The sequence below is a fragment of the Oreochromis niloticus genome, linkage group LG5 (genome assembly GCF_001858045.2).
Source record: "Oreochromis niloticus isolate F11D_XX linkage group LG5, O_niloticus_UMD_NMBU, whole genome shotgun sequence".
NCBI classification, from domain to species: domain Eukaryota; kingdom Metazoa; phylum Chordata; class Actinopteri; order Cichliformes; family Cichlidae; genus Oreochromis; species Oreochromis niloticus.
This window is the reverse complement of record NC_031970.2, coordinates 27758098-27784085: the sequence shown is the minus strand read 5'-3', so window position 1 is coordinate 27784085 and position 25988 is coordinate 27758098. Positions and strand designations below refer to the sequence as shown.

The 25988-nt window shown below is 43.4% G+C and overlaps 1 protein-coding gene across 1 annotated transcript; it reads right to left on the bottom strand.

Annotated features, from left to right (window-relative positions):
* Positions 1–197: 197 nt before the first annotated feature.
* Positions 198–24370, bottom strand: LOC100700987 (RNA-binding protein Musashi homolog 1). Its single transcript, XM_003441562.5, has 14 exons — positions 24197–24370; positions 23608–23648; positions 22750–22831; positions 22522–22606; positions 14746–14787; positions 14191–14283; positions 7291–7339; positions 6695–6777; positions 6414–6531; positions 5147–5227; positions 4483–4539; positions 3208–3270; positions 2829–2983; positions 198–2690 (listed from the first exon to the last, which is right to left on the bottom strand). Exons 1-14 carry the CDS (start codon positions 24259–24261, stop codon positions 2649–2651), a joined length of 1056 nt encoding a protein of 351 aa, XP_003441610.1. The 5' UTR covers positions 24262–24370; the 3' UTR covers positions 198–2648.
* Positions 24371–25988: the final 1618 nt, after the last annotated feature.

The window sequence follows — 25988 nt, the reverse complement described above, 5'->3', positions numbered from 1 at the left end:
GCACTTGTGTTTTGGCTTCACTTTTCAGCCTCAGCAGTTGAAGCCTGGCAGTTAACTACACCGACTATTTGTGCCAGTATACCACTTTAAAAGGAGGCATTTCCACTGATGATTTCAAACACGCAGGTCAGTTCACATGACTTCAGCGTGCATGTGAACAAATGTTGGGTTAAAAAAAAAAAGACAGGAGTCACAAACACTTTAGAATAATTTATTAGGATTTTCAAATTGAAACTGTCAGGAAAAAAAAAACAAAGAAAAAAAACAAAGAAAAAAAAGAAAAGAAAAGCATTGCTGTAAAGCTTGGCGGGGGACAGCCCAAATCTTAAACTTTAACTCATGTAGAGCTACAAACTCCATTCAAAGCATTGGCCCTTTTCCTTACAACAGCACAACAAAAGACATCATTAAAATCAATATACAAGGGGAACAAGATCTCAAAACAGAAAAATATAGTTTCTTTTTTTTTTTCTGAAAATAAGTCTTAATGCCGCAGAATTATCCACTTGTCGTCTGCTATTACCAATAATAGTACTATTTTCATTTGTAAGGTAAAAAATAACTTATTGCTTTATTGTAAGTTAAAAAGTTACAGTGTTGGTGTCCAGCAGTAGTTTTTTTTTTTTTTCTTTTATCATGTCCCAGCCCGTCTGACAGAGGAACTACTGGCTGGATCAGGAAGTTTTCTGCTGTGCTGAACATCAAACAGGCTGCAGCAAGAAGGCTGAACAAACAGGCTACTTGTTTTTGCAAAGGTTGAATTTGTTCCAGCTTTTTGACTTTTCCTGCCAGCCAGCGCCGTCTTGTACTGAGGCCCCGTATCAGAGCCGACTGGGAGCGAGACCCTGTTCCATTTCTGGTTCCCTGCCCAAAACCCTGTCTGTTCACCACCACACTGAGCAGCAACTATATATAAACAGTTATCTGTTGGTTCCAGAGGAGCACAAATTTATTAAAACGAAGTGTGGAATGGGAGAGAGTCAGGGTGGAGAAGAGCAGATGAACCCAAATGGAGCAGGGCAAACGTTTTTTTTTTTCAGTACCAAAGGAAAAAAAGGCAATCAAAACGCTCCTTCGCTGACGAAAGTAGTTCCATATTACACCTTGATGTATGCGCACAAACACTCACTCGCACGCACGCACGCACACACACAGACGCAATCACATGCACCTTCAATAGTGATAAGAGGAAAGAACATGATCGTGATTTTTCTACAACTGCTTCTCTGAGAATGTCCTTCATTTGTTTGTCACGGTGGAGAACACCGCATAAAAGAATTTTCATAAAAGAAATAAAATAAAGAAAAACATTAAGAAGAGAAACACGCAAAAAAAATATATATAATATTTTCAAAAATCAGGAAGTCAAGTCCCGAATCGCCTGAAACCCCTTATTTGTCCTGTTTTAAAGTTGTTAATGATCCAAAGTCCCATCGTGGTTTCATAAACTGATTTCCGCAAAGACGCAAGAGACAAATTCGCTTATTCGCTTATTTTTTTTCTCTCACTTTTGTTTTTGAAAGACGTAACGCAAACAAACAAAAATATGACCTGGTAACAAACAAAAAAAAAGTGTCAACTGAAAAAAATATGTCAGACAAGCTCCTGGAAGTTTATTCGCCAACAGCTATCCTGGATAGCGTTGCGCTGAAGTGACGCTAGAGTGGACTGCCCCACAGTGTACACATAATGGCATACGCATACCCATAAAAGTAGTGAGATGACCGCAGAGAGTAGTAAATGACATCCAGTCAAATTGCTGTTAACCCTTTTCCAAACCAACCAATGACATGCCAGCCGGTTCAGTGACCCCTCCCTCCCTCCCACACCCATCCCACACCCACCCTACCTCACCCAATGTCTATGTACAATATTTTACAGGAAGACATAAAAACATTGCTTTAAAACCAATTACAGAATAAAATACCTTACAGATTATTATGTCAATATTAATAACAATATTACAAAGGTTTTTTTGTTTGTTTTTAAAGACTACCAAAATATACATTTAACTTTTGTTGTTGTTGTTGGTTGTTTTTTTTTTCCTCCATGTTTCCGTGAGACTCGAGTTAAAAAAAGGACTGTGTTGGATTTGTTCTTCCTTTGTTAAAAACGGCTTTGAGACCCATCTCATCTCGCACGGCTTTCTTTTTTTTCCTTCTTTCTGCTTCTGTTAACATCAGCACGACAGCTGGGAAGGATTCACGATGGAAGTGAAGTTTAAAATGACGATAATAAAAACTCAAAATAGTTGTCTGTGTCTTTGTCAACGATGACAAATGTTTCCTCAGAGATTTTTTTTTTTTTTTTTTTTTTGCTTTTTTGCAGTTTCTTTTTCTCAGCTTCAAAAGGAAAAAAATGGATAACTGAGGGGGAAGAGGGGGTGGGCTCTAGTTATTAGACTACATGATGAGGACAAAAGAGGAGAAAACAGGGAAGTTATGTTGAAGTGAGATTAGTACAGCAGAAACAAGAGTTCTGGATTTAAAAAGATATTCAGTCGGTGGGCGGAGCCATATGGAGCCAGGAGAGCCCGGTAAAGAGCCGGTGGCCGGCCAATCAGGTTGTGCCATCAGTGGGCAGTCAGCATTGTGATTGGCTCATCAGCAGAGGAGACGCCCTCCCATCCCTCGGTGACCTGAGACTTCTCAGTGGTAGCCATTAGTGAAGGCAGTAGCAATCAGAGGACCCTGAGGACACACACACACACACACACATAGAGGCAAGGATGAATACACTTCTAGCAGCTTTGTCAACACACGTGTGCATTCATGCATGCATGTATGTCTGAGTGAGTTGGTGGGTGAGGAAGGGAGCGTGTGACCTACCCCTATACCGTGGCTGAACCCTGTGCTGGGGGCGGGGCTAGCTGCACTGATGTAGCTGCTGACTCCTGAGTCCTGATTGGCTGCAGCGTACAGGTCAGCCATTGGTCCAGGGCTGCTGGTGCCCAGGAAGCCAGCTGTGCGTGAAGGGGTGGAGCCTGAGAGGCAGGAGAGACAAGTCAGTCTTAAACACTGGAGGGTTTTCTCTCTCACACACACACACACACTCACACAGAAACATGCACATGTCTAAAAATATTCTTTTATTTCTCCAACCAGGCCATCACGCACGCGCTCATTGTGAGTAAGGCGAGCATGCAAATTTGTAAACATGCACACACTCCTGCTGTTCTCACTCTTTCGCAGACAAACAGGGACATACCTCTAACTACCGCGGCGGCTGCTGCAGCTGCTGCCATTGGTCCGTATGCAGTCAGGGGAATGGCTGAGGATTACACAACAAACAAAACTGTCACACAACACGTATGTCATGATCTACAGCTCAGTGTGGCTGAACTGACAGCTGACCCAGAGATCTGACATGTCATTTAAATACCACTGGTGTAAGGTTTAATGATCTAACATCCTATAGCATCTGGCTTAGATGCATTAAATAAGACACAAAATGATGGCTAAAATCAAAGAGGATGGCGTTTCCAAGTAAAGATGTAAGTACAGCTCAGAGCCACTAGATGTCAGTGTAAAGGCACAGCTGCTCGTAGATCGGGGCCACATGCACAACACATCCAAAGACTAAAAGTATTTACCGGCAGAGTTAGGAGCAGAAATAGTCTTCAAAGTAAAATGGAACTCTTTAGATCGTCTAGTGTACATCCATAAATCCCTCCATTAATTTCCTTAACTGCTTATCCAGTTGAAGGTTGATGGAAGGCTGTAGCCCACCCAAGATGATTTTAGGCAAGACGCATGGTAGACCCACTGTAGGTAGGTCACTGGTCAGTGGGTTCGAAAAGAGAGACAGATTACACACTTTTACATTCACACCTATGGCCAATCACAGATTAACCTAACATGCATGTCTTTGGACTGTGGGAGGAGACAGCATGCAAACTCCACACAGAATCCAGCCGGCCAGGAGGTCTGAGCCAGAAACCTTCTTACTATAACAGTGCTAACCAATACCTGGGGGTTCATATTTTTATTTTTAATAACATTGTGAATTCAGTTTGACCTTGTTTTAACCCAGGATTTAGTTTACTCACAGCATGTTTGGGAATGGTGCTTAAGGGGAAAAGACATTTTAAGGCGACCTCCACAGTAGCTTCGTGAAAACAACCCATATGTTCACAGAAACTACTTAAAGTTTGATTCTTGAAAAGTGTTACAAGGTCGTTTGCATTACCTTTGAACCCTATTTCTGCCTGCTGCTGGATTGCCTCACATGTATGTACATAGGCGGACTATTTCTTAAATGAAAAATTAAATCGAAATCTGATTTTAAAAGTAAAAGTAAACAGGTTTGTAAAGACAGACACATTTTTGGGGTTATGCTGCTTTTGTTTTTGAAGAAGTATCCCAGTGATTCAGGGTTACTGCATTTAGTAAAGATGGGCTTCGTGGTTTAAATTGGCTTTCTGCTGCTAAAGACCTTTGGGTTTTCTCTCTGGGTTCTCAGAGGGGTTGCGGCGACACTCACCTGCCAGCTCAGGAGGGTGGGATGATGTCAGGAGGGGGGTCCTCTCTAAATGGAATTCTAGAAACAGAGAAGATCCAGAGAGAGAAAAATGTCTTTGTAAATAGTCGCCATCCACCAGCCAGACTACAAAGGCACACACGCACACAGAGACAATGTCAACATAGATGCACGAGCACAGAAAGTAAAAACAAAACAGAACAAACCAAAAAAAGAAAACCTACTGTAAGGACAGGCAGGAAGGTGGGAGCAAAGGAAAAGGAGGGGCGATACGGCCAATTGAATGGGGCTTACATAAGCAGATCAAATAAACAGAGAAGAATATAAGAGGAAGAAGGTTCAATATCACAAATGAAAGGCAAAAAACATCAACAACTAACATTCGAAACAGAAGACAATGTTTCAGAAAGTGCAGGGGGTTTAAGTTACAAACAAGAGCACTTTAAAATCACACTTGCTGCAGCTGAAATGAAGGCGGCATGAAACGCGAACCTGAGCGCGCACATGAGCGTCTAGCCACGTGGCCGTTGCTGTTCATACATGTTTCGCCTCCCACTGTTAAAAATTGTCAGCATGCTGCAGCCTGTAGCCTTTAGCCTTTACTCTGTCCCTGTCTGCAGGCCCAAAGAGAGTCAGTGAGCTGTGATCGAGGCTTATGCAGACGTACCTGGGAACTGGTAGGTGTATCCGGGCGCGATACCAGAGTAACTGCGGCTGGTGTAGGTAGCAGTCTGAAAACCCGGGTAGCCTGTTGGAGAGAGGAAGAGAGAGAGAGGATTAATTGACTTGGCTATATGATGGCGAACTCAGAAAATGAGTTTAAGGGGAGGCTGCTTGGTGTGTGAGCAGAAATCACGATGAGTACACACAGGCAGATCTAGCCATCTGATCTATCCAGGTTTATTTTTGGAACCACCTCAAGAGTGCAGTCGTACATTCACCTGCTGCAGTGGCAGTTAGCTAACCGATCTCCTATACGGTAATTTCCTCTGCTCTTGTACAACAGAGTGCAGCTACTAAGGAGTTACAGTAAAGATGGCTATTATTAACCACTGAGTGATTTAAGGTCATTTATTTGATTTTGCTTTCCCTCATCCGGGGTTCATTTTAATCAACCTCGGAATATTTTGAAATATAAGGCGAAGCTCCGGACACTTGGTGATCCAGGCATACACATTATCTTAACGTCTGCGGGAAATGGGGTCATTAAAGATGAATTACACATGAGCCAGACCTGGTAGTATGAGTCACTGACATTTACAGGCCCTTACTGAGATTATGTATTACGATCTGAAAATTGCCAGTAGAGGGCATCAAACAACCACAAACTGCAGATGATGTAGCTCTCGGTTTTGATTTCTCAATGAGGATCTCTTCAAACTGTATTTTTACTCCAGCGTGTGGAGCCCTTCAGTCCGTGACCTCTAAATATTCGATACATCACAGAAAATAACGTCATTCAAAGCAGGCGTTTAGCTCACGTAGCCTAAATATTTTTGAACAAAGGGCGCACCTACAATATGACATTTCTTAATTCTTAATGTGAATGAGGAAACCTAAGAAATGTGTTCAAATTGCTGAACTATTCCCTGCTAAATTAATGCACAGAAGACATTTTCAAAGCACTACTGAAATTTGAGGATAAACCTATATTGTGATTTGGTTGCTTTTCTGTTATTTCTGATCAGCAACACATACATAAATATGTCTCGTGTCGGTGTTTTTCCACATTCTAGATGTCTGAGTTTATTCTCCTGTTACTTTTTTTTTAAGTATTTTTAGAATAAGTACAATCTAAAACGAAGTTACACACACCTACTCACATAATCTGTTATTTCCGTCTTCGTAAAGAAAAATGGTGTCAATCACTGCTAGCACTTGATTAATAGTGATTTTTTTCAGATACTGCATTTGCTGTTTGTTTAATACTTTACCTAACATGCCAATGCCCAGCATAAAAGCGTCCATCCCGTAGGGCATCACCCTGGAACGGCCTCTGGCTGAGCCTGTCGGCGTCATCACCTCCTTGGGCTGGGCTTTCTTGCACTCCACCTGAAGCAAAGAAAACAGGGAGTTAGTAAAAAAAGCTACTGAAATAAAGACACGCAACAGATACGCAACATGATTCAGTCTGGCAGTTGGGACACTAGGAACAAATCCCTACACCACCGAGTAAACCACGCTCTAAATATTTTTTTACAGCTCACGTCCGTACCATTTTGTTGTTGATCTCATGGAAGTGGATCTCACACACTTTCTCAACCACATCTTCATTCTCAAAGGTAACAAAACCAAAACCTGGAAAAGAGCGAGAAAAAAAAAAACTCTTAAAGAAACCCTTGTAACATTTGAGCAACATTTGAAAACATGTTGAATTTTCCACCTTTACATGGGCTCTGAATATGAGTGGTTATAATGAGATGGAAGAACGAGCACAGTTATCAGAAAATAATTGATCACTTTAATGTCTCCCTCTTGTAACGTGCAACTCAAAGAGCTGAGGCCAACCTCACAGGTCTTGCTTGTCAATTAAGGTGTTAGCATCATGGAGGAGAGGGGGGATAGGGCGTGGCTAACTCCACCCTGCTCTTTTCTTTCTCCCCCCTCCCCCACTTGTCTTAAGTTAGATCCTGACTTTGTATAAACAGAGGTAGGCGAGAGTGAGGAAAGACAACATTAAGAAAAATTTGTTTGTTTGATTTTTTTTTTTTTAGCTAGCTCTCCAGAGCTAATGACTCCATCGTGGTCCCACTTAAGCGTATCAACATAATGCGTGCGGGCGCACATTTGAGTATAACTCTGGATACGCACCTCTATGTCTGTTGGTTGTTTTGTCAAACATGAGCATGGCATCATCGACCTGTGAGAACAAAGCACAGAATAGATGAGCTCGGACATCTTAACACGCACACGCGCGCGCACATCATTACACAGCATGGGGTGCCATTGTCCCTCTTTAGCATCGGAGTAAGAGGGGAAAACAGATGGAGAGGGTGGAGGGCAGAGACTTGGGCGGGGTGACAGGTGACAAAGGAGAGAAGAAAAAAGAATGGATGGGTGAGAGGGGAAGAGAGCGACGGGGAAAACAGGGGGAAAGGGGGCGCCGTGTAAAAAAATAAAATGAAATGCAATATATCAGCGGTAAAAAAGAGGCGCTGAATGTTCCCCATTCTTCGCTCTGCCTCCGTCCTTCACCCAAGTTCTTACAAACTCTGTCCCGCTCTCGCCCCTCTTTTGCTTTCATTCGTTCACCCTCGCTGTCTTTCTTTCCCTCTCTGCAAAGTTTACCATTCCCATGGAGACCTTGCAAAGAATTTCAATTAGAAGAATTCACCCCGCCCCCCCCACACACACACGCACACACCCACTCCAGCTCATTTCAATGGCTGGAGAGAAAAGAGAGGGAGGAAAAGCATGTGGAAGTAAAGAAGAAGGGCTGATAAATAATGCTGTGATGAATAACAGCAATAAAAAGATTGATAAAAGTTAAAAGTCTTGATGGCAGGTAGGAACCCTGCCAGTGAGCATTCTGGATTATAGAGTAGAGAACAAAGTGAGCTGAGGTTTTTGTCAACACGCTCTCCTTTTATTCTCCTTCTCCCTCCACTTTCCTTTTTGCACTCACTCCACTGCCCTATTCATATTCCACCTCCTCCCCCTTTTTTTTTTATCCCATTCCCTCCCTCCCTCGTCCTTCACTGGCAGGAAAGTTAGCAGCTTCTGACGGCATGAGGAGACACACGGAGAAGCCAAGGCCTGGGATCAAGGTGGAAGTAAAAACTTTCACATTTTCAGTCTTTAGCAGCAAAACAAAAAGTAATTGCCGAAAAATCTGCACAGCACACAGAGACACATGAGTGTGACTGCATGGTAGTGGTGAGCGATACAGCGTCAACATTATATCATGATTATTTCAAGAAAACAACAATATATTTAAAAAGAAGACTGAACGTCGTATCGACGCTCGCAGATTGCAGTCGGCAGCATTTGTAAGTGTAAGTAAATGAAGGGCATTTACCAACCTTCTTTTCCAATGAGCTGCTGTCACTGATGATACACTTCCTAATTACAAGTGTGAATCTATTGAAACAAGGTGCCAGCAGCAGCTGCAGGAGCGTTACAGTGCAATGGTAGTGACACAGCAGTATATACAGTGACACAGCAGAAATTCAAATGTGAGCACAAAACTAGCCCAGGTTGTGCTTTCCCTGGGACATTTAAGTGAAACTATAAAATAACTGCGTCGTGCTTTAGTTTAACAGTAACTACAGTAGCTTAACCTTGCAACTTGTCAGCAGCCTGCACAGTATTGTCACACAATAAAGATGAAAGTGTTTTCTACCTGTTGTTTCTCAGGGTCGAGCTTTCTAATCAGCTGCTTAAAGCCCTGCTCTAACACCGTGTAACCACATCAGTAATTTCCATCCGCCGTTCGCTCTTCCTGTCATATGGAGAGTGCTCTAGCATGCTCAGTTGAGTCATTTGTTTACTGTTGGGTCCCACATCACGGGCTGCTAGTATCTCCTGCTTCATAGCCTGCTTTGTACTCAAGGGTGTGTTTTTGCCATGTTCGTTATTTCCACCTTTAGTGGGACCTATTTTCTCACATTTTTTCTAAGTACCGTGCTTCGCTTGGAGGGTGCTGCAGCAGCTGCTTTTTTAGCTACCGCTCTTGCTGTCAGACATGCCTGGGCCTGTCTCCTTGTTGCTCCGACTGGGGAACATATGGCGTTGCTGTAGCATGTATGATATCACGATATGATGTTTTTATATCAGCAAAAATAACCATATTACCGGGGATGATGATATAATATGCCAAAGCCCTACCACATGGCTATTTTCATTAGGCAGCGCGTGCTGAAACCCAAACCAGTGTAACCTGAGTGCCTGAGGCCTCTGGGTAGGCAGGTCATTTGATTTCTAAAACGTATCTCAGATGAAAAACACACATGCACGCCTTCTCGTCTGATTGAGATCAAGCCTGTGCAAGTGTTTGCACCAACGAAAGTGAAAAATGATATATGCAAAGAGGATCAAGGTTGCGTCTACAGCCCTCCTCACTCTCATCCTTGTTAACATATAGCATGGGACACACACACAGAGCTCCCCCCTGTGCTCCTCTTGCTGTCCTTCATTCAGTTTTTATCCCGCAATCCCCTCCTCCTCCTCCTCCCTTCCCCTCTCCTTTCCTCTCCCCCTCATGTCTTCCAGCCTTCCGGTCATCCAGACTCAATGACACAGCAGAGAGCCAGGGAAGAGGACAGCAAGTAGACAGCTGCAGGCCAACATGTTATCATAAGAGTAGAGTTACACTCACAGCTAGTCCTCCTGTTAGCATTAGCAACATCTATTCTGGAAGAGATGAGCGAACCCTGCCAGCCAGAGGAGATTTTAAGTATTGGAAACAGAAAAAAAAATTACAGATAATAAGCAGTATAGTAGTGCAAACATGGTTCTGCTAATTGTCCTCCATGAGAACAGAAAGATCTGCAGACTGTGGCCACACACCAGCCCCCCTCGCCTTTGCCAAAACCAATAAGGAGAAGATCTCACGATGTCCACTGCCCAGGGTGCTGTAAGACAATCTGATTGGATAGCTGTGAGTTCTGAGATTGACTTAGCAGCAGCTCTGTCGCTAACTACTCAGCATGCATGCAAAGCCAGAGTAAACTTAAGGTCATATTCTCATAGTTCTGACATTCTCAGATGTACAGAGAACGAGGGTCAGCCGAGATCTCGAGCTGCTTCCCGAGAGCGGCATTAAAAATAACCGCTTTTTAGTGAAGCGTACCGCTATTGTACTGAAGAACAAGTGTTTGCTGACAAGTCCATTACACTTTTCTGCCAGATTATGAAAGGTGGCATTCACATTTTTTTCCCCGCCGTCTCCTCACATCTCCCTCCCTCGTTTCATTCTCGCTCGCTTTCTCCGGCCATCTCTCTCTAAACAGGCCAGCAGACAAAGTGTTCAGTCAAGCCTTCTAATCGCCAGCTCACATGGGTGAGTGGAGTCCCAACTTTTCCCGTCTGCCCTGTCCATGCTGCTTTTTTCATCCTATCCGCTCCTTCGTTTGCTTGCTAACCTACTCTCTGGGTTTACTTAAAAAGGAAGATTTGAAATCATCGGGCTTTTCGTGTAAGATACAGAGAGGCAGGGTAAACAGGCATGAAAACAGAGATTTCCTTTGGATTAAACCTAACTGACTGTACGCCCAAAATGCCTGAAATGCTAATGCCTGAAATGTTAAACACATTTCTGTGTGTGGACAGATCTTATATTCAGCTTTGGCCAAAAAAAAAAAAAAAAAAGAGCCACATGAGCTCGAGGGGAATTACAAGACCCTCATTTCAGACTTCTAATCGAAACATGGCTGCTGCAGTCTCATTGGCCTAGGAACATTTAGCAAGAGGCCCTCAGAGTTTTTTCGATGTAAACAAAAGCCTCTGACTCCTCAGGTTGACCCAGAACACCTGACGCGTCAACAACCGAGCAGCCACCCTAGTCCAAGCTAATGAAGTTTATGTAGGTGTTCTTAGAGGCTTGCTAAAAAAAACAAAAAAAACAACAACTTCGGCACATATCAAAGACTTGCATAAAATGCAGAGTGCATTCTGTGTTTTCCTTGCAAGGCGGTGCCACAGTATGAAAATAAACAGGACACTGAGTCCTGCTCCAACCAAACCTGCACCTTGTAACCAGGCTCAGATAATAAACAAGAAATACCTCCCGCTCAGCAGGAATGCACTGTGGGATCGCCGCTATCCACGATACAGCTTTGGTCTCACGTGTCCAAACAGTCCAAATATTCCCTCATCCTGCGGAGGGAGTGTTGTCTTAGATATGAGTGTCTGTAATCACCGGGGAGAAATGATTCGGCACACAGACTGCAAACAGCCATTTTAAGTGAGTGCACCGAGGAGAAACGTGTCACATGTCACAACAGCCACCTGAATCGGTGCCACGGGTCACACGCTCGCAAATCCAGGTCTTCCGTGAGCACGCGGGCCGGAATTAAACGGCGTTCTTTAAATTTGAACCAGTACCTGAAATACAGTAATACCTTAAGCATGAGTCAGAGGCCAACTGAGAGAAAACACAGGCAGACACGAGGCAGAAGGAGCTTCGTGCTGTTAATTTCTTCCAACCCATTAGGCCTACATCCTGAAGCAATGCTCATTTTCAGACTGTCCTGCTCACCAACGGCGGCAGAGGTGCACACTTAATGTTTGTGACAACTGGATCGCCGGCTGTGAGCCTCGCTCTCCGTCTGCATGGGGACAAATGCATGCAAGCTCGCATCCACGACGATGCCACTGTCACACTTTCACAAGAACGCCCGTCTTTCCATTCATGCAAATACACACTTCTCGCACATTTTTTTTTAAAGGAAACCCAAAAAAAAAAGCACTGGATTATAGCGGGACAATGGGCGAAGGCAGGTCACCACGGCAACAAGCTGAGAGGGACTAGAGCAGGGTGTGTGTTTGTGTGTGTGTGAGATGGGAGATGGGAGGGAGTCTGAAGTACTGATTTTGGGTAAGGTGGGGGGGCTGTTACAGGAGCAGCTGTTGCATTTGATTAGTTAATACTGAAAAGGCTGATCTCCATTCGCACACACAGTAGTTTGCTAAAAACTAACCCAACATGCCACGCTTTATGGATAATTTAACACTCTTATTTCTCATCAGATTGGTCCTTTTTTTCCCCCTTTAATAATCACTTTTGCCCCTCACAACTATCTCAGCATTCCTCCTTCCCTCTGCCCTTCAACCTTTTTCTGAGTTCCCCTCCCACTCTCTCTCCACGGGGGGTTTCTTCTTCCCTTTCAGTCCCCTGCCATCTCCCTCTCCCTCTTCCCCTCCTGCTTTTTTTTTTTTTTTTACCTCCCTCTACCCCCGGCCACTCATCTGTCTCCACAGCATGTGTTTGCCTTTCACCAAATTTCTTTCAAAAGAGCTAAGCAGGCCAAATGCAGAAGCCAGAAATGCTAAAATGTGATCAGAAAAGAGCAAAAAAAGCCAACAAGAGAGATAAACTAACAAACTAAGTCATGCTAAAGCTGACGGAGCAGAACCACCAATGACCACACAGCATTTTCTTTGTTTCCCCTCTTTGATATTTGCACTCTTTAGAGAAACCCACTCTGAGGACTTCTGAAGAAGCTAGCTAAGGTTAAAAGGATGTATATCAGCGCAGCACACAGTTTACCATTTGTCTCTTTCACTTTCACTGCGTGCCTTCGTTTCACTTTTTCTCCTAAAATAGGTCTGCTTTCTCTTTTTAAGGTGTCTTGACTTGAACCGAAAAACGGACATACTTAAAACAAAAGCCATAAAAGTCGTTTTTTTCTCCGTGGAAAAAAAAGTTTACAAGGAAAGTTTAAAAAAAACTTTTAGCTGGACAGAGTCAGTAGATGAATATAATCTATCAAAGGCATGCAGTCCATTAGAGCAGCCAAGCCCAACCAGAGGTACCCCAGGGTGTGCTTATGCAGCTACCAGAAGGTACACGGACAGATTGCGGGCAAGCTGAAGTAATTTGATACAATTTTTACCAAGTAATTTGATCAAAGTACTGTAACACCTGAACACAACAATTTCCCACTTATAGTGTGAAAACTTGTTAGAAGCTAACAGTAAGCTCAAAGTCAAACTCTTGAAAACCACAGAAAAATTATTCACCTCAAAAATAACTGATTGAAATGTTTCTGTACTTTATTAAATTCTGAACTAAAAATAGATGAAACACCTTAAGGCTCATAAATTATAAAAAGTTTAAACTGTTGGCTAATGGATGAATTGTTAGGCTAATTGCAAAGCTAATTCATCCTTAAAACTAAGAGAAGAGTTGCAAGCGGCCAAACGCTGACAAAATATTAGCATCCACCTTAAGAAATCTGGGTTAAAAGTAGAGGATGTAAACACCACACACCCACACGATACGACAGTATCACAATATCTCACTCACGATAAGACATTAAGCTTTTGTAGTAACATGTGTTGTGATTTATCACCCTTTTTTCAACTACAAATTATGTCCTCAAGACAGCCAATATGTTTTATCCAATAAGATAAAGTTATCTCACTTCAGTTATTAATGTCAAGCACACCAACACTGTCACTTAAACGTGCCATAAATGTTGCCATACGTCATAATGTTGCAATTATATACAATCTGTTTCTGATAAAACAGCAATAAACTGTGGTAAATTTTTAAAAATCACATATTTTCTGCACACACTTAACCATTACATTTGTGCTCAGCAGCCTTCCTGTTCTGCAGAATACAAACAGCTGGCAGCCAGTTGAGTCGACGCAATCTGTCTGTATTTATAAATTAAATAGCAATTATTTGCAAATGTCTAAAAACCTCTCTGAGAGCAATTGCAGTCAGTCCCAGTCAGAGTGCAACTGCTTGCAAAAAGGTTGCCTCCTATCAGGCGAGATGATAATGATTTATTAAAAAATTGATATTTGTTGTCCCTTTATTGATACAATATAGCTTTGCAAAATATCTATCTATCAACTGCCATTTAAAAAACACTAAAATGCTCATATATCTAATATGATGGGTAGTATCTGTGAAGGGTAAGTCAAGGTCAGACCAAGGTTGAGCAGAAGCAGTACAGCTGAAAGACAGCTTTTCAGAGTGAAGGCTTAAGCATGATGGTTGCAAGTATTTAGTAGGTTTGTGCTGTTTTTTTTTTTTACCTTTCCAAACTGGTCGAAATATTGCTTCACATCTTCGATGGTGGTATTGACTGACAGTCCTCCGACAAAGATCTTCTTTGTCCTGGTCACCAGCTAACAGCGCAGAAGGAAAAAGAAGAAGAAGGTATCTTTTATCACTAATAACATTAGGTCTGTGCTAGCTGCCTGTGATAAAGAGACTTTGTGTTGGTTGGCGTTTGTCTAATCTCAAAGGTTGCTTAAAGCTCTTCTTGGAATTCAGACTAATTGATGTCAATTTAAGGCCTCTGAGGCATGCGCATGCGAGCCGCATGTGTGCAGGTGAATAATCGGTGCAAGCATCCATTTAGGTGTGAGCCAGAAAATGCATGTGTGTGCGTGTGTGCACGTATACAGGCGGCAGTACAGGAGCAAGTGTACACAGGGTCATGGTGTCAGGCTGGACAAGTGGATTGTAGCTCCAATTAGATCATGTGCCTGACTCTAATCCCAGCCAACCAGGGCTGCCTTATTAGGGGTGACACATGACATCATCTCCACTCCTCCTTGCTGTTAACTCCTTCAGGGTGCACTCACCTTAGGCTGAGCCCGGCGGGGAAACGCCACCTTTGGGTCGATCTGTAGGGAAGAGATGAGTCATGATGAGTTTTTTGTTGTTGTTTTTTTAAGTGACAAATCGACACATTTGATTTGTTTATAAAAAAATATATATATATATATAAATGCTGTACTCTTTCTGTTGTAATAGAAACAGGCAGCAAATGCATAATAATCTACGACTGGTCATCAGCAAACATATAATCAACTACATTTGCCAAAAAGAAATGTACAAGCTGCACACCTTCTACACGTTACTACGCGTTCTGCTCCGTACTATTGTGTTTGGGGTCAATTAGACCACAGAGAGGTCTAATCCACACTCTGTTACAGCTCCAATAACAGAACAGACTTATTAAGGATTTGGGAGCAGTAAAGCTACAAAAAAGTACCATCAATACTAATAACAGACACGGCATTAAGCAAGTTTGGATCGCTGGCAACCATAAACACAAGTTATCCAGACTCAAATGCGTGCTTTGAATGGTTGCGGGACTGGAAATGCATATTAAAGTTTTAAAAAATGATCAAAAATAATATTTTTTTCTTATCCCTTCTAGGAAAGCGACATTAAAATATCTCTGACATCTGATTTTTTTTTCCAGCAATGATACCGAATCTCTACCTGCTCTGGTTTCGCTGCTCAAAAGTTCCTGTTCAAAAAACCCCTACGCACATCAATGAATTACCACCCTGTTAACTAACTAGAATTAGTTACAACACAGAGCCTCTAAGTCTGGACCCATCTGAAGGACTACAGGTCCAGAAATAGATCGTATGCTAATCCGCGAATATGTATAGTAGACCCTTGTTTATGCAAGCCCCCGAAAATCCAAACACGGCAGCCAAACAAACACGCATAAGGAACAAAATACACAGTGAGACAGGAATATGTACTTTCTCTGAATTGTGTGTTGAGACACAACTAAATGCATCTTCGCCACAAACTAGACAGAGCGGGGCAGTCTCGAATCCAAAATGAGCATCTAAGATTCTGAATATATCACACATAGATTTTTTTTTTCTAAATCTCACAAATCCTGACAAGCTTCATTTTGGATTAGCTCGATTTGACTGTATCCATATTCCTCCCCACTGGAATGTCTCAGCATTGGTCAAGGTTACAGATAAAATTAGAAGTAAATGAGCTTTGAATGAGCTGGCCTTTAATAATGCTAAATATGCAAAGCTTGGCCTGGCATTTTAAATTTGTGCGGAATCTCGTGTTATTCTCACTCAAACCGACGAGTGAGATGATTTTTAGGTCACAGGACCTTGTAGTGTATTATGGTCTTAGAGTTTCATCTTTGTTCTAATAATTGGATGTGTGAAGCGAAACCCCTCGTGTCTCCCACAGCCGCTATCAGAGGTATTGAATTGATATTGGCAGTAAAAAGTGCCCTGTGAAATAGCTTAAAATAATTAGTTCTAATGTGAACAATACGCACGACACAAAGGAGGGTGTTCGTTCAATATTCAAACAATCCTTTCATCTCTTCCCTGTGATAATTCCCTGCTTCTGATGACAAATCTACTGACAGATATATCCTTCGAGGACCTTTAAGTGCCTCACATTTGCCGCCGCTTCGAGAGCACAGCGCTGTGTAACTAAGATGCAGCTGCAGCGTCCTTGGAAGGGATTGCAGAGGGACTTTACACCTTGAAGTGGGACACAAAGATGAGAACAGCCATGTCACCTCCAGCTGGTCAGAGCACAAAGACCAAGGTGACAAGGACACACGAAGCCACCAGCGACTATCCGCTACAACCGAGCGCGCTCACAAACAATGACAGCGCAGCATTTCTGTGTCTGTGTGGGCCAAATGTGACATTACAGCGTTACAGATGTGCGCGTTTGCCCGCTTTATGATTCAGCTTTTTAGCCATTTTTATTTAAATGTGTCACAAATATCGCTGACTTATAAACTGAACATCCGGTCACTGCGATGTGATCAAGCACGATGAACAGTGAATAAGAGAATTCCTTTTACTCACACCGCGCATTCACACCCAGCATGGCAGCATTTGACCTTGTTCAATAAAAACGTTTTAAAATAATTAAACATCTTTTTTATGGAGTCTATGTTTGAAATGTATTTAATGAGAGAAGATAATTGAGTTAATGTCAAAGCTTTTCTTCACATCATTCCAGCCCAAATACTGCAAACGCAGATGCATCAATTTCTACACACTAGTTTCACTGTTTACTAAAAACAATAGCATATAAGTTATAGTACAACTGTACTACTGGAAAGAAACTCATTTATATTACAGCATAATATAATTATCACAATTAAACAACTCCAAGAGTCTGTAACATCCTAATGACATCACCTAATCACCATACTGATGATGTAAACCGGTTGGCATACGTGGGCAAAATGTCCGTTGTTCCTCCTGGCACTGAAGTGCTGAGAGGTCACTGCCTCGGGCTTTCTGTTCAGCCCACCTGCCTTTTACTGTTTTAACACGACAAGAGGGCAGGAGCTGCCTTGAGGCGATCATGTGGCAGAGCATGGGCTGAGAATGACAGCGGTCAGATAGCAGCAGACATCTAACACGAGCCACATTGTCCACTGTTATCACCACTGTAAACACACGAAGAAAAATATATCAGTTTCTATAAGCTAGTTGTAGACAAGCACTAATGTCCAAGTCTTTTTTTTTTAATTAATCCAGCAGCATGTTGATTAATAAACAAACGTTTTCTTGGAAACCCCCTTTCTTTTAAGAAGTGTGAAATCCGTATGTTTGCATGATTCAATTGTATTTACATAGCGCCAAATCACCACAACAGTCATCTCAAATTACTTTATGATGTAAAATAATAGAGAGAAATCACCAAGACGACCCTCGCATCTATGAGCAAGCACTTGTTGACAGTGGGAAGGAAAAACTCCCTTTTAACAGGAAGAAGCCTCCAGCAGAACAAGGCTCTACAAGGGGCAATTATCTGACGCAACCGGTTGGGGGTGAGGGGTGGAAGACGGGACACAAATTATGATTTTTTATGGGCTAATTAAATACCTAAGAAATCAAGATATGTGATCACATCGAATAGCAGCCTTGCTAATAAATTTTCGGATCAGATTGCCCATCATACTTCACATTTTTACAAATTAACAGTATTGTTACAGCTAGTAAATTATCAGAACCTCTTCAAAATACTGAAGGTTACCAGCTAGGCTACGTTAGGCCTAATGTAATATCTGTAGTAGTGCTACTACAGCTACTGTCATGCCATGCTGTTAAAAAAACGTCGTTCCACTTCAGTGAAGTAACAGAATATATCTAACATGTAATTTCTACATCTGGCAGTACTCAGAGGGAGGCAATAATAAAAATGAAAACTAAAGCATCTATCAGACTGGCGGATTAGCCTCAAGGAAGACAGATAGGCCACAAAGCAAAAAGTGAAATGACTTAGCCAGGTCACTGTTTGCAACACTCAGAAATAGCTCTTCGGTGGCTTGACATTTGAAAAGAAGCTCGGCCACGTAGCGTTCCCAATCATACTGGTGAAAGCGTAACTACTCAAGAAAAATGTGAAAACCTTTCTAGAAAGAAAAAAAAAAGGTGCTTTTCCCAGACTTGACAGACAAGAGTTATAACTGAGTGTTCATGAACTGGTCTAACATCCTGCTTTATGACATCCAACCTCCGCTCATTCTAAGCAGCATAGTGACAGCAGAGCCTGCAGTATGATTTTAGTGGTTTTAGCTTTTAAGACTACTCTAATCTACGACCAATAGTCACCTCGCAGGGCGCGGCGTGTCCACCAGTGTTACAAACTGGAAAACAAAAATCAAAGCATAAATAAATTTTGGAAAAAAAAAATGTCAAACCAGTAGATGCGTACGTGTAAAGGTGAGAGAGCACAGAGAGAAAGAGAAGGCATTCATTTGGAAAACAGAGTCACCCATGAGAAAGCGGGCCTGTCCGGTGTGGTGGTGCAGTGGGGCCGTCCCAGCAGGCAGCCCCTCTGATTTCATTAATTAACAGGACAAAGAGTACAAAACAGATGGGCCCGTAGAGGAACTGGGGCTCCCGTGCTACCCCCACAGGCACACATACATATACACTTACACACACACATTCACAAGCACCCAAACAATGCAGCGAGAGTGGAAACGCCACCACGAGTATACAAAGTGACATACGTGTAAGTTCATAGGTGAAAACACAAGCATATACACACAGACATTCAAGCTCTGACACACTGGCCGAGTTTCCAAGACATTCTCGCAAGAAAAGGGCAACCACGTTGATAAAAAGACACCACGGGCTACCGTCATTATGACAAAATAATCAATATGAGCTTAACAAAAAGCTACAAACACCCAAGGAGACAAAAGGGGCTGACATGTCAATACATGCACACACAGTGTAAGAGGGAGTCTTGGTTTGGGCTCAGGCCAGCCGGGTCAATCTGCACAGCTGAACAATGGCACAGTAATTAGTTAACGAAGCTCACTAATGAGGACCTCCAACCTAACCCCGTCCCTACCTCTTGTAACCCTCTATGTGAGCGCCTAACCCGTTTGGCTGTCGTGTTTACTGTTGGGGTGGGGTGGGGGGGTTTGTGTACATTTAACATGACAAGAGAGCTCCATCGCTCCACCTTCAGAGCTGGTCCAAGCTTTATCCCGGATCTGAGGTCGTGCACGGACCTCAGGAGCCCAATCCAGTTTGTTTCTTTCAATCCGATTAGTTGCTTTACAGATCCATACTAATTACAGCACAGGGCCTTCCCTTCTCTCCTATTCTTCTCCTTCTCCATCCCCCTTCTCCTTGTTTCGTACACGTCAGCATTAACAGCTAATCTTCCAATCAGGAGCGAGCAGCCCATCCTGGCATTTAAACTCTCCACTAACCAGGTGTTAGACCACTAGCAACTGCAGACTATGGGGCCTGTGGCCCACAGTGGCTGCTGCTAACATATGTTAGGGGCTACAGATGAAAGCGGCTATATTAGCACAATGCTGACGACTACTTTAGCCTCGCAGACAAGTCGTGCCAAAAGCAGCAATTACCACCTACTATATAAAACACCTTGAAAAGGACATTCCAGCTTACTTGCGCTAAAAAAAAAATCACACAAAATAAAAATAATCAGAGTATTTCTTATCTGTCTGTGCTTTCTATTAAAAATGTTTTCAGTAACCTGTATTCAGCACTACACTGGGCTTTTTAGGGGGTCGTTTTGAGAGATAGAGTTCCCTGTGAAGAAATAGCAAATGCCAAATAATCACACTAATCACCAAAAAACCATAATTCACCACAATTTTTTTCTAATAATCTGAAATCACTGCACAGAGGGAGCGAGAAGTGGTCTCTTTTCAGAGAATATCTGGCCTCGTCTTTTACTTCTTCCCGTAACCGGTTCCAGTGAAGCATTTTCTCCAAGAAAACAAATACCAGTTGTGCCCTTCTTCTCTGGCCAGGGAAATACAGCAGCACACCAATGCCCCGAGGCCACACTCTGCCCCCGACAGGAAATCTAACCTCGAACCAAAACAACAACCTCGACAGACCCTCTCACTGAACACAACAGACAGCCTTACTGCATTATAACTGAACAATTATAACAGTTCAGTTGATATTTTAACCTGTAACTTTCATTTTCCGAGGGCAGCTAGCACGATGTAGCAGGACTGTAAATGTTTAATACCGCTTCTAACCAAGCAGCGTGGACCTTGCACCGGTCAGTTTGCACCTGACTTCTCACCCTGTGCATTTTATCCTTTTCACACCATCGCCCGTCCCTGCTTCATGCCTTTCACATATTTTCTCGCAAACCAAACCTCGGCATAACAAGGCATACACATCACAGCATCAAATATTCTTCCTCGTGCCTGTGAGGAATGCCTCTTTCACGTCTCAGGCTGATCAAACAATACTGTGGAGAGAAAGGGAGACTCCAGGTGTGATGCAGAAACGTTCTCTCAAATATGTTTTGCGTAGCATTTCAAGAATTAAGCTAAAAGCAAGACAAGAAAAAAAAATACATCCCAATTTGGCAAATATGAGATTTGCAACTAATAAATTCTGGGCTCACATTTCCAAAACGGAACAACAAAATGGCAACCATACCCCCCATTTAAAACGCCTTGTTGGATAAATGGTACCATGGCACGCTTCCCCCCGCAGACTGCTGCCACAACAACCTGAGCAACCCAGCCTTGCATTTGAGTCATTAACATTATTATTGTTTAGCCTTATGCCGTATTTTGGTTTATAATAGGGCAACGCCTAACCCCACCAGTGGCCTGCCAAGCTGAGCTACCAGAGGCGTCCAAAACCAGCGCTCACATCCCACACACACACACAAATACAGAGGGTCTGGCTCTCAAAGGCTCTGGCAGCACCTAGTTTTAAGAGGTAACATGACTCACTGAGTAATATTTTGCAGCTTCTTAGAACCTACTTCCAAGCTAGGTGAAAAAGGAATAATAAAAAAAAAAATATGGAGAGATTACCAGCAGCAGTGCTCATTTTGTAATAAATATCAGGACCTCCAGCGGTGGTGCTGAAAGGTCTGATTATTTCTAAATTATGAACTGTCTCACTTAAAAAAACAAACATGATATCATAATCTCGCGTACTTATAAATGCCCGACACAACTTGACACTATCTTTGTGCCACCCAACCAACCAAATCTTAAGTCAATGCAAAATAGCTGAGAAGTTGTTATGGAGACATAAATCCCACTGGGCTGTGCAGTTACAGCACCGTCTCCTGAGGCTGGCGTCACCCCCAGCAACAGGCCTGCTCCAACAAACTAACCAACTCTACCTTTCCTCCACCCCTGGGCCCTGCTGACTTTCTGTGCCACCAATTTTCACTCTCAAATGATCCTATTGTGTGTGTGTGTGTGTGTGTGTGTGTGTCTGCATACGTGTGGTTAGGAAAGACAACAAGCTGACAAAGACACACCCAGTCCCCAATCCTACAACCAATCTCCATGACCAAGACAGAGACATTCGCACTTTAATAGATATTCAAATGTGGGCCTCGGATTCTCACCAAAACAAACCACAGAGATTTGCACTCGTGCCCAAGTCACTGTCTCTCGCAAAAATATGAATTACCTGAACACAAGGGCGCTGCCTGTCCTCTGGTTTGGTGAGTGGTTTGTGAAATTTGCCCACATTTGTTTGTTCATGTTTAAGCAGTGTAGGAGGGGGAAATCACAGAGACACACACTCACACACACACACAAATCTCAGAGAGTTACATCACTATTTAAATTCAGCTGCTCTGACCCCACAGTCTTCCTTCTCCCTGCCATCAGGTTTGGAATCCACTCCCACAATTCTTGCCACCCCAGAAAAACTCTGAGAGCTGCCACTAAAAAAACTTATCACTTGCTATTTCCTATGAAAAAAAGAAGAAGGAAAAAAACTTGTGAACTCTCTGCTCTACATGAAAAACTGTGAGGGTTTTTGCAAAGGGGCTCCTACCCCATTCCGGTCCCCAGGTAACCATGGCAATGAAGACCAAGAAAGAACGCTTTCATGTTGGCGCCCTGAACCAGGATTTGGAGGGGGAAATGAGCAGAAGAGGAGAGGAGGAGGAGGGGTGTGGGCTCCAAAATGCACTCCTCAACTTTACAAGCCATAGGGTTGGAGGTAAAATGCACCCAGAGAGAGAGAGAGAGAGAGAGAGGAAGAAGAAAGAAACAGGCTACACACTCCCAGAGTAAGAAAAGTTGCCCAAGTTGTACCATCCACTTCAAAAGTTTAAGAACTCACCGTTTTAGAATCCAGCTCGTGTCTGTTTTGCGCCAAAACCTTTTCCACACCGGCTTGTTCTGCGTATGTTACAAAGCCGAACCCTCTGTAAAACGCGGGGGGGGGGGAAGAAAGCACACGCAAGTGACAAAATCAGAATGCAAACTCACGACAGCTCTCATGGAAAAGCATGGAAGAGCATGAGGCATCCGGTGATAGGACGGCGGAGCGCACACGCCTCCTTCTTACCTCGACCGCTTGGTAACGGGATCCCGCATCACCATGCACTCCTTCACCTCGCCGAATTTGCAGAAGTACTCCTTCAAGCCCTCTGCAAAGACACCGGGGAGACACCGTTAAAGGGGAAGGGAAGGAGAGAGGGACTTCTCTCTAAACAGGGCCCTGGTGTGCTGTGCAGTGGCTGAAGAGAGACAATGGGGGTCGGGCGGACCACGTTGTGTTTGTGTGCGTGTGTCCTGCCGGGGTTGTTACACCGGGCTCTCTTTGGCCATTCAGCACAACCAGCCCCATTAGGCCCTGCGGACCACAAACAAAGCTACACACTTGGTGACGCTCGCTGTTTTGACACAGCAGCAGCAGAAGCAGCAGCAGCAGCAGTGGAGATAATAACACGGGCCGTCGCAACAAGACTAAACTGTGCCCGTGCGTCAGCCTGCGCTCACGGCTCTTCGAATAAATGAATGAATTGAGCGGAGTGCTACCAATAAGGAAAACAACAACACTAGCGTGGGCCATGATGACGAACCCAACTTCCAGCTTTAACGCTGATTACTCGATCACTTTAGTGTTTTTTCCTTTTTTTCTACTGTGAATCCCCTCCTCAGGTTATTAACAGTGTAACGAGTACACAGGAAAGAAAGGCAGACAAGTCGTCGTGTGCGCACGATTAATCTCCTGCGTCTCCCGACTCTAAACCTAATGAATAGGAGGCTTTGATTTGAACTGTTCACCGCGTTTCTCCTTAAAACTTCAAGAAGCCTCGCAGGTTATCGCCACAGCTATTATTAGAGCAAACGTTATATTTAAAAAGGAGTAAACAGGAGGCTTTCATCCAGACTTATTAAAGTAGCGTGCGGGACAGCTCACCTTGTGTTGTCTGCCAACTCAGACCCCCGATGAACATTTTGCTGAATGAGAGAAACAGAAGCTGTAAGTCACACAGATTTTTTCTCAAAGCGTCTTTCAAGCACAACACATGCACATTCGTGGAGTGAAGGGGGAAATCTGGAGGATCTGTGCGTAATATAGCATCAATAAAGTAAGAAGAAAGCATCGGCCATGTTGCGAAGTCACCAATCGGCCAGTCGGGCCGTTATAATCCCCTAGAGGAGGAGGAGGAGGAAAAAAAAGGAGAGGATTTTCCAGATGATGGAGGAGAAGTTACAATGTGGCCTTCTAGCGGAAAAGCGAGAAAAATAAACAAACAAGAGGAGGGGAGGGAGAGAGAAATAACAGGCGGAAAGCAAGCGGTGCGTCTGCGTCTCCTCCGCTGAGTCTATCCATCCCACACATAGAGAGAGAGACACACACACACACATACACAACACACACAGCGTGCTTGTCTTTTGTCTCGGCGCGGCTCCGCTCCCCGCACTGAACTCAACTTAAGTCCAAGGTGAACTCAAACCGGGCCGAGAGGCGAGCGAAACACGGGCGCACGGACTCGGGCTGTTACCAGGGGTCGTGGGGGGAGTTGTCCGTGCCGGAGGACAGGCTGCTCTGGCTCCCTTCCGTATCCATTCTGCTCTCCGCTGGTATATTCCCGCACTGTGAGGCGAGGAGAGGCAGTGAAGCTCCACTGCTGCTGCTGCTGCTGCTGCTCCAGACTCAGGGGCGGGCAAGCACGATGGGAGGAGGGGAGGAGGAGGGGTCGGGGAGAGAGGGGAGGGGGGGGGGGGGGGGGGTGAAGGGGGAGGGGGCAGCAGAGGTGGGGGTGGGGTGGTTTAAAAAAGAAAAAAAGAGGAGGGGTGAGCGAGGAAGCACACAGATGCATATACGCTCACAGACAGACTCCGCCTCTACCTCGCTTTCCCGTAGCCTACCCCGGGCCTCGGACCTCCCCTCCTGCGCACATTGCCTGCCTTTTATTCATGCTGCCAGTGGCGCTCTCTGTGTAGTGTTTCCCCGCCGTTCTCGTCATTGGTTGAATCACAACAGCGTGGCCCATTAATACCCTCCTGGATGTCTTCAAATGTTCGGACGAGAGAACGATTCAGTAAATAAACATTTCAAAAACAAGGATCTGATTTAAGACGCACAGAATCCATCACAGGTTATGTGCGCTAAAATTGTTTTTTGTTGCTGTTTTTTTAAATTTCCTTGTTAGGTCTCTGTCACTCATTAATAATCCCTTCACATCAGCTTAATGTATGAGCAGGGTTTGGGCTGCTTTACAGGAAGACATAATGGAAAAAAATGGCTTCCTGTGGTGCCAGGTTAGGCCTCAGGTGAAATGAAGCATCTGTAACCAGGATACAGTTTGTGAAACAGCCATCGCTGACTGGAAGCTGCTCTTTTATTTTCATATTGCATATGTCAGCGAGGTCCTGCTTTCTATATTGGTTCTCACACGTGATCTCACTGAGTCATAATTAAATGTGATCATATATGATCTGATTTAAACTTGGGCCTACAATGTCAGAATGTTATTTGATCTTATATATAATGTAATCAGTGCCATAGTGATGTATCATGTGATATTACACAATGTAATGCAATTTTATTAATGTGATGTAATGTATACTGATTGACAGGTGAAGTGGATAACCTTCATCATGTCATTTAAGGCTGCTGAACCAACAGCACACTCCAACCATACCAATTAGCCAGGAATGGCTCAGGGAACACAGAGGTGTCAAACATAAAGCCCGGGACCAGAATCAGCCCCACAACGAGTCCAGTCTGGTCCACTGGATAACTTTAGAAAATGTAAAGGAGGGCTTAAATTTTTTCCAGCTTTTTCTGCTGATGAGGCCCCGCCCCCATCCATTCATATCACACCTCAGTAATTAAATAACAAAAGTTCCTTATTTTTCACTGTTGACTATAGAATTTTTTAATTTTTTTTTTACAATGTGTCCACAATAAAATTATATTTTCTGTGAGTTCAGTTTTAGAATTACAGGGCAGTTTGGTCAATGACCTAACAACATTTTTTTTTCTGGAGTTTTACACATTTATTTCTTACTTACAGTTTAAGCCCAAACAGTCATGCTGACACATTTCTTTCATTAGAGCAGCATTTCGTTACCATGTGGAAAGAGTGAGATATAAGGTGGGAACTATCTATAAAATGAGTTTGGAATTCCTGACTTAAGCTATGAACCGACCCGACTCCTGAATTTGATCTCAAAATGCCACCACAGCAAACAAAGGATCCACTACAAACATCCCAGTTCCAGACACCACTGGATATTCCTGTGATCGATGACTAAACACTGCTTTTTTTTTATCAGCACGAGAAAGAC

Coding starts and splice junctions, on each gene's coding strand:
- LOC100700987 (XM_003441562.5), bottom strand. CDS start 24,261: ATGGATACGGAAGGGAGCCAGAGCAGCCTGTCCTCCGGCACGGACAAC. Junction 14,284..14,745: donor CCCGCCGGGCTCAGCCTAAG/GTGAGTGCACCC, acceptor CTGCGCTGTTAG/CTGGTGACCAGGACAAAGAA. Junction 3,271..4,482: donor CCACCCTCCTGAGCTGGCAG/GTGAGTGTCGCC, acceptor TGTAATCCTCAG/CCATTCCCCTGACTGCATAC.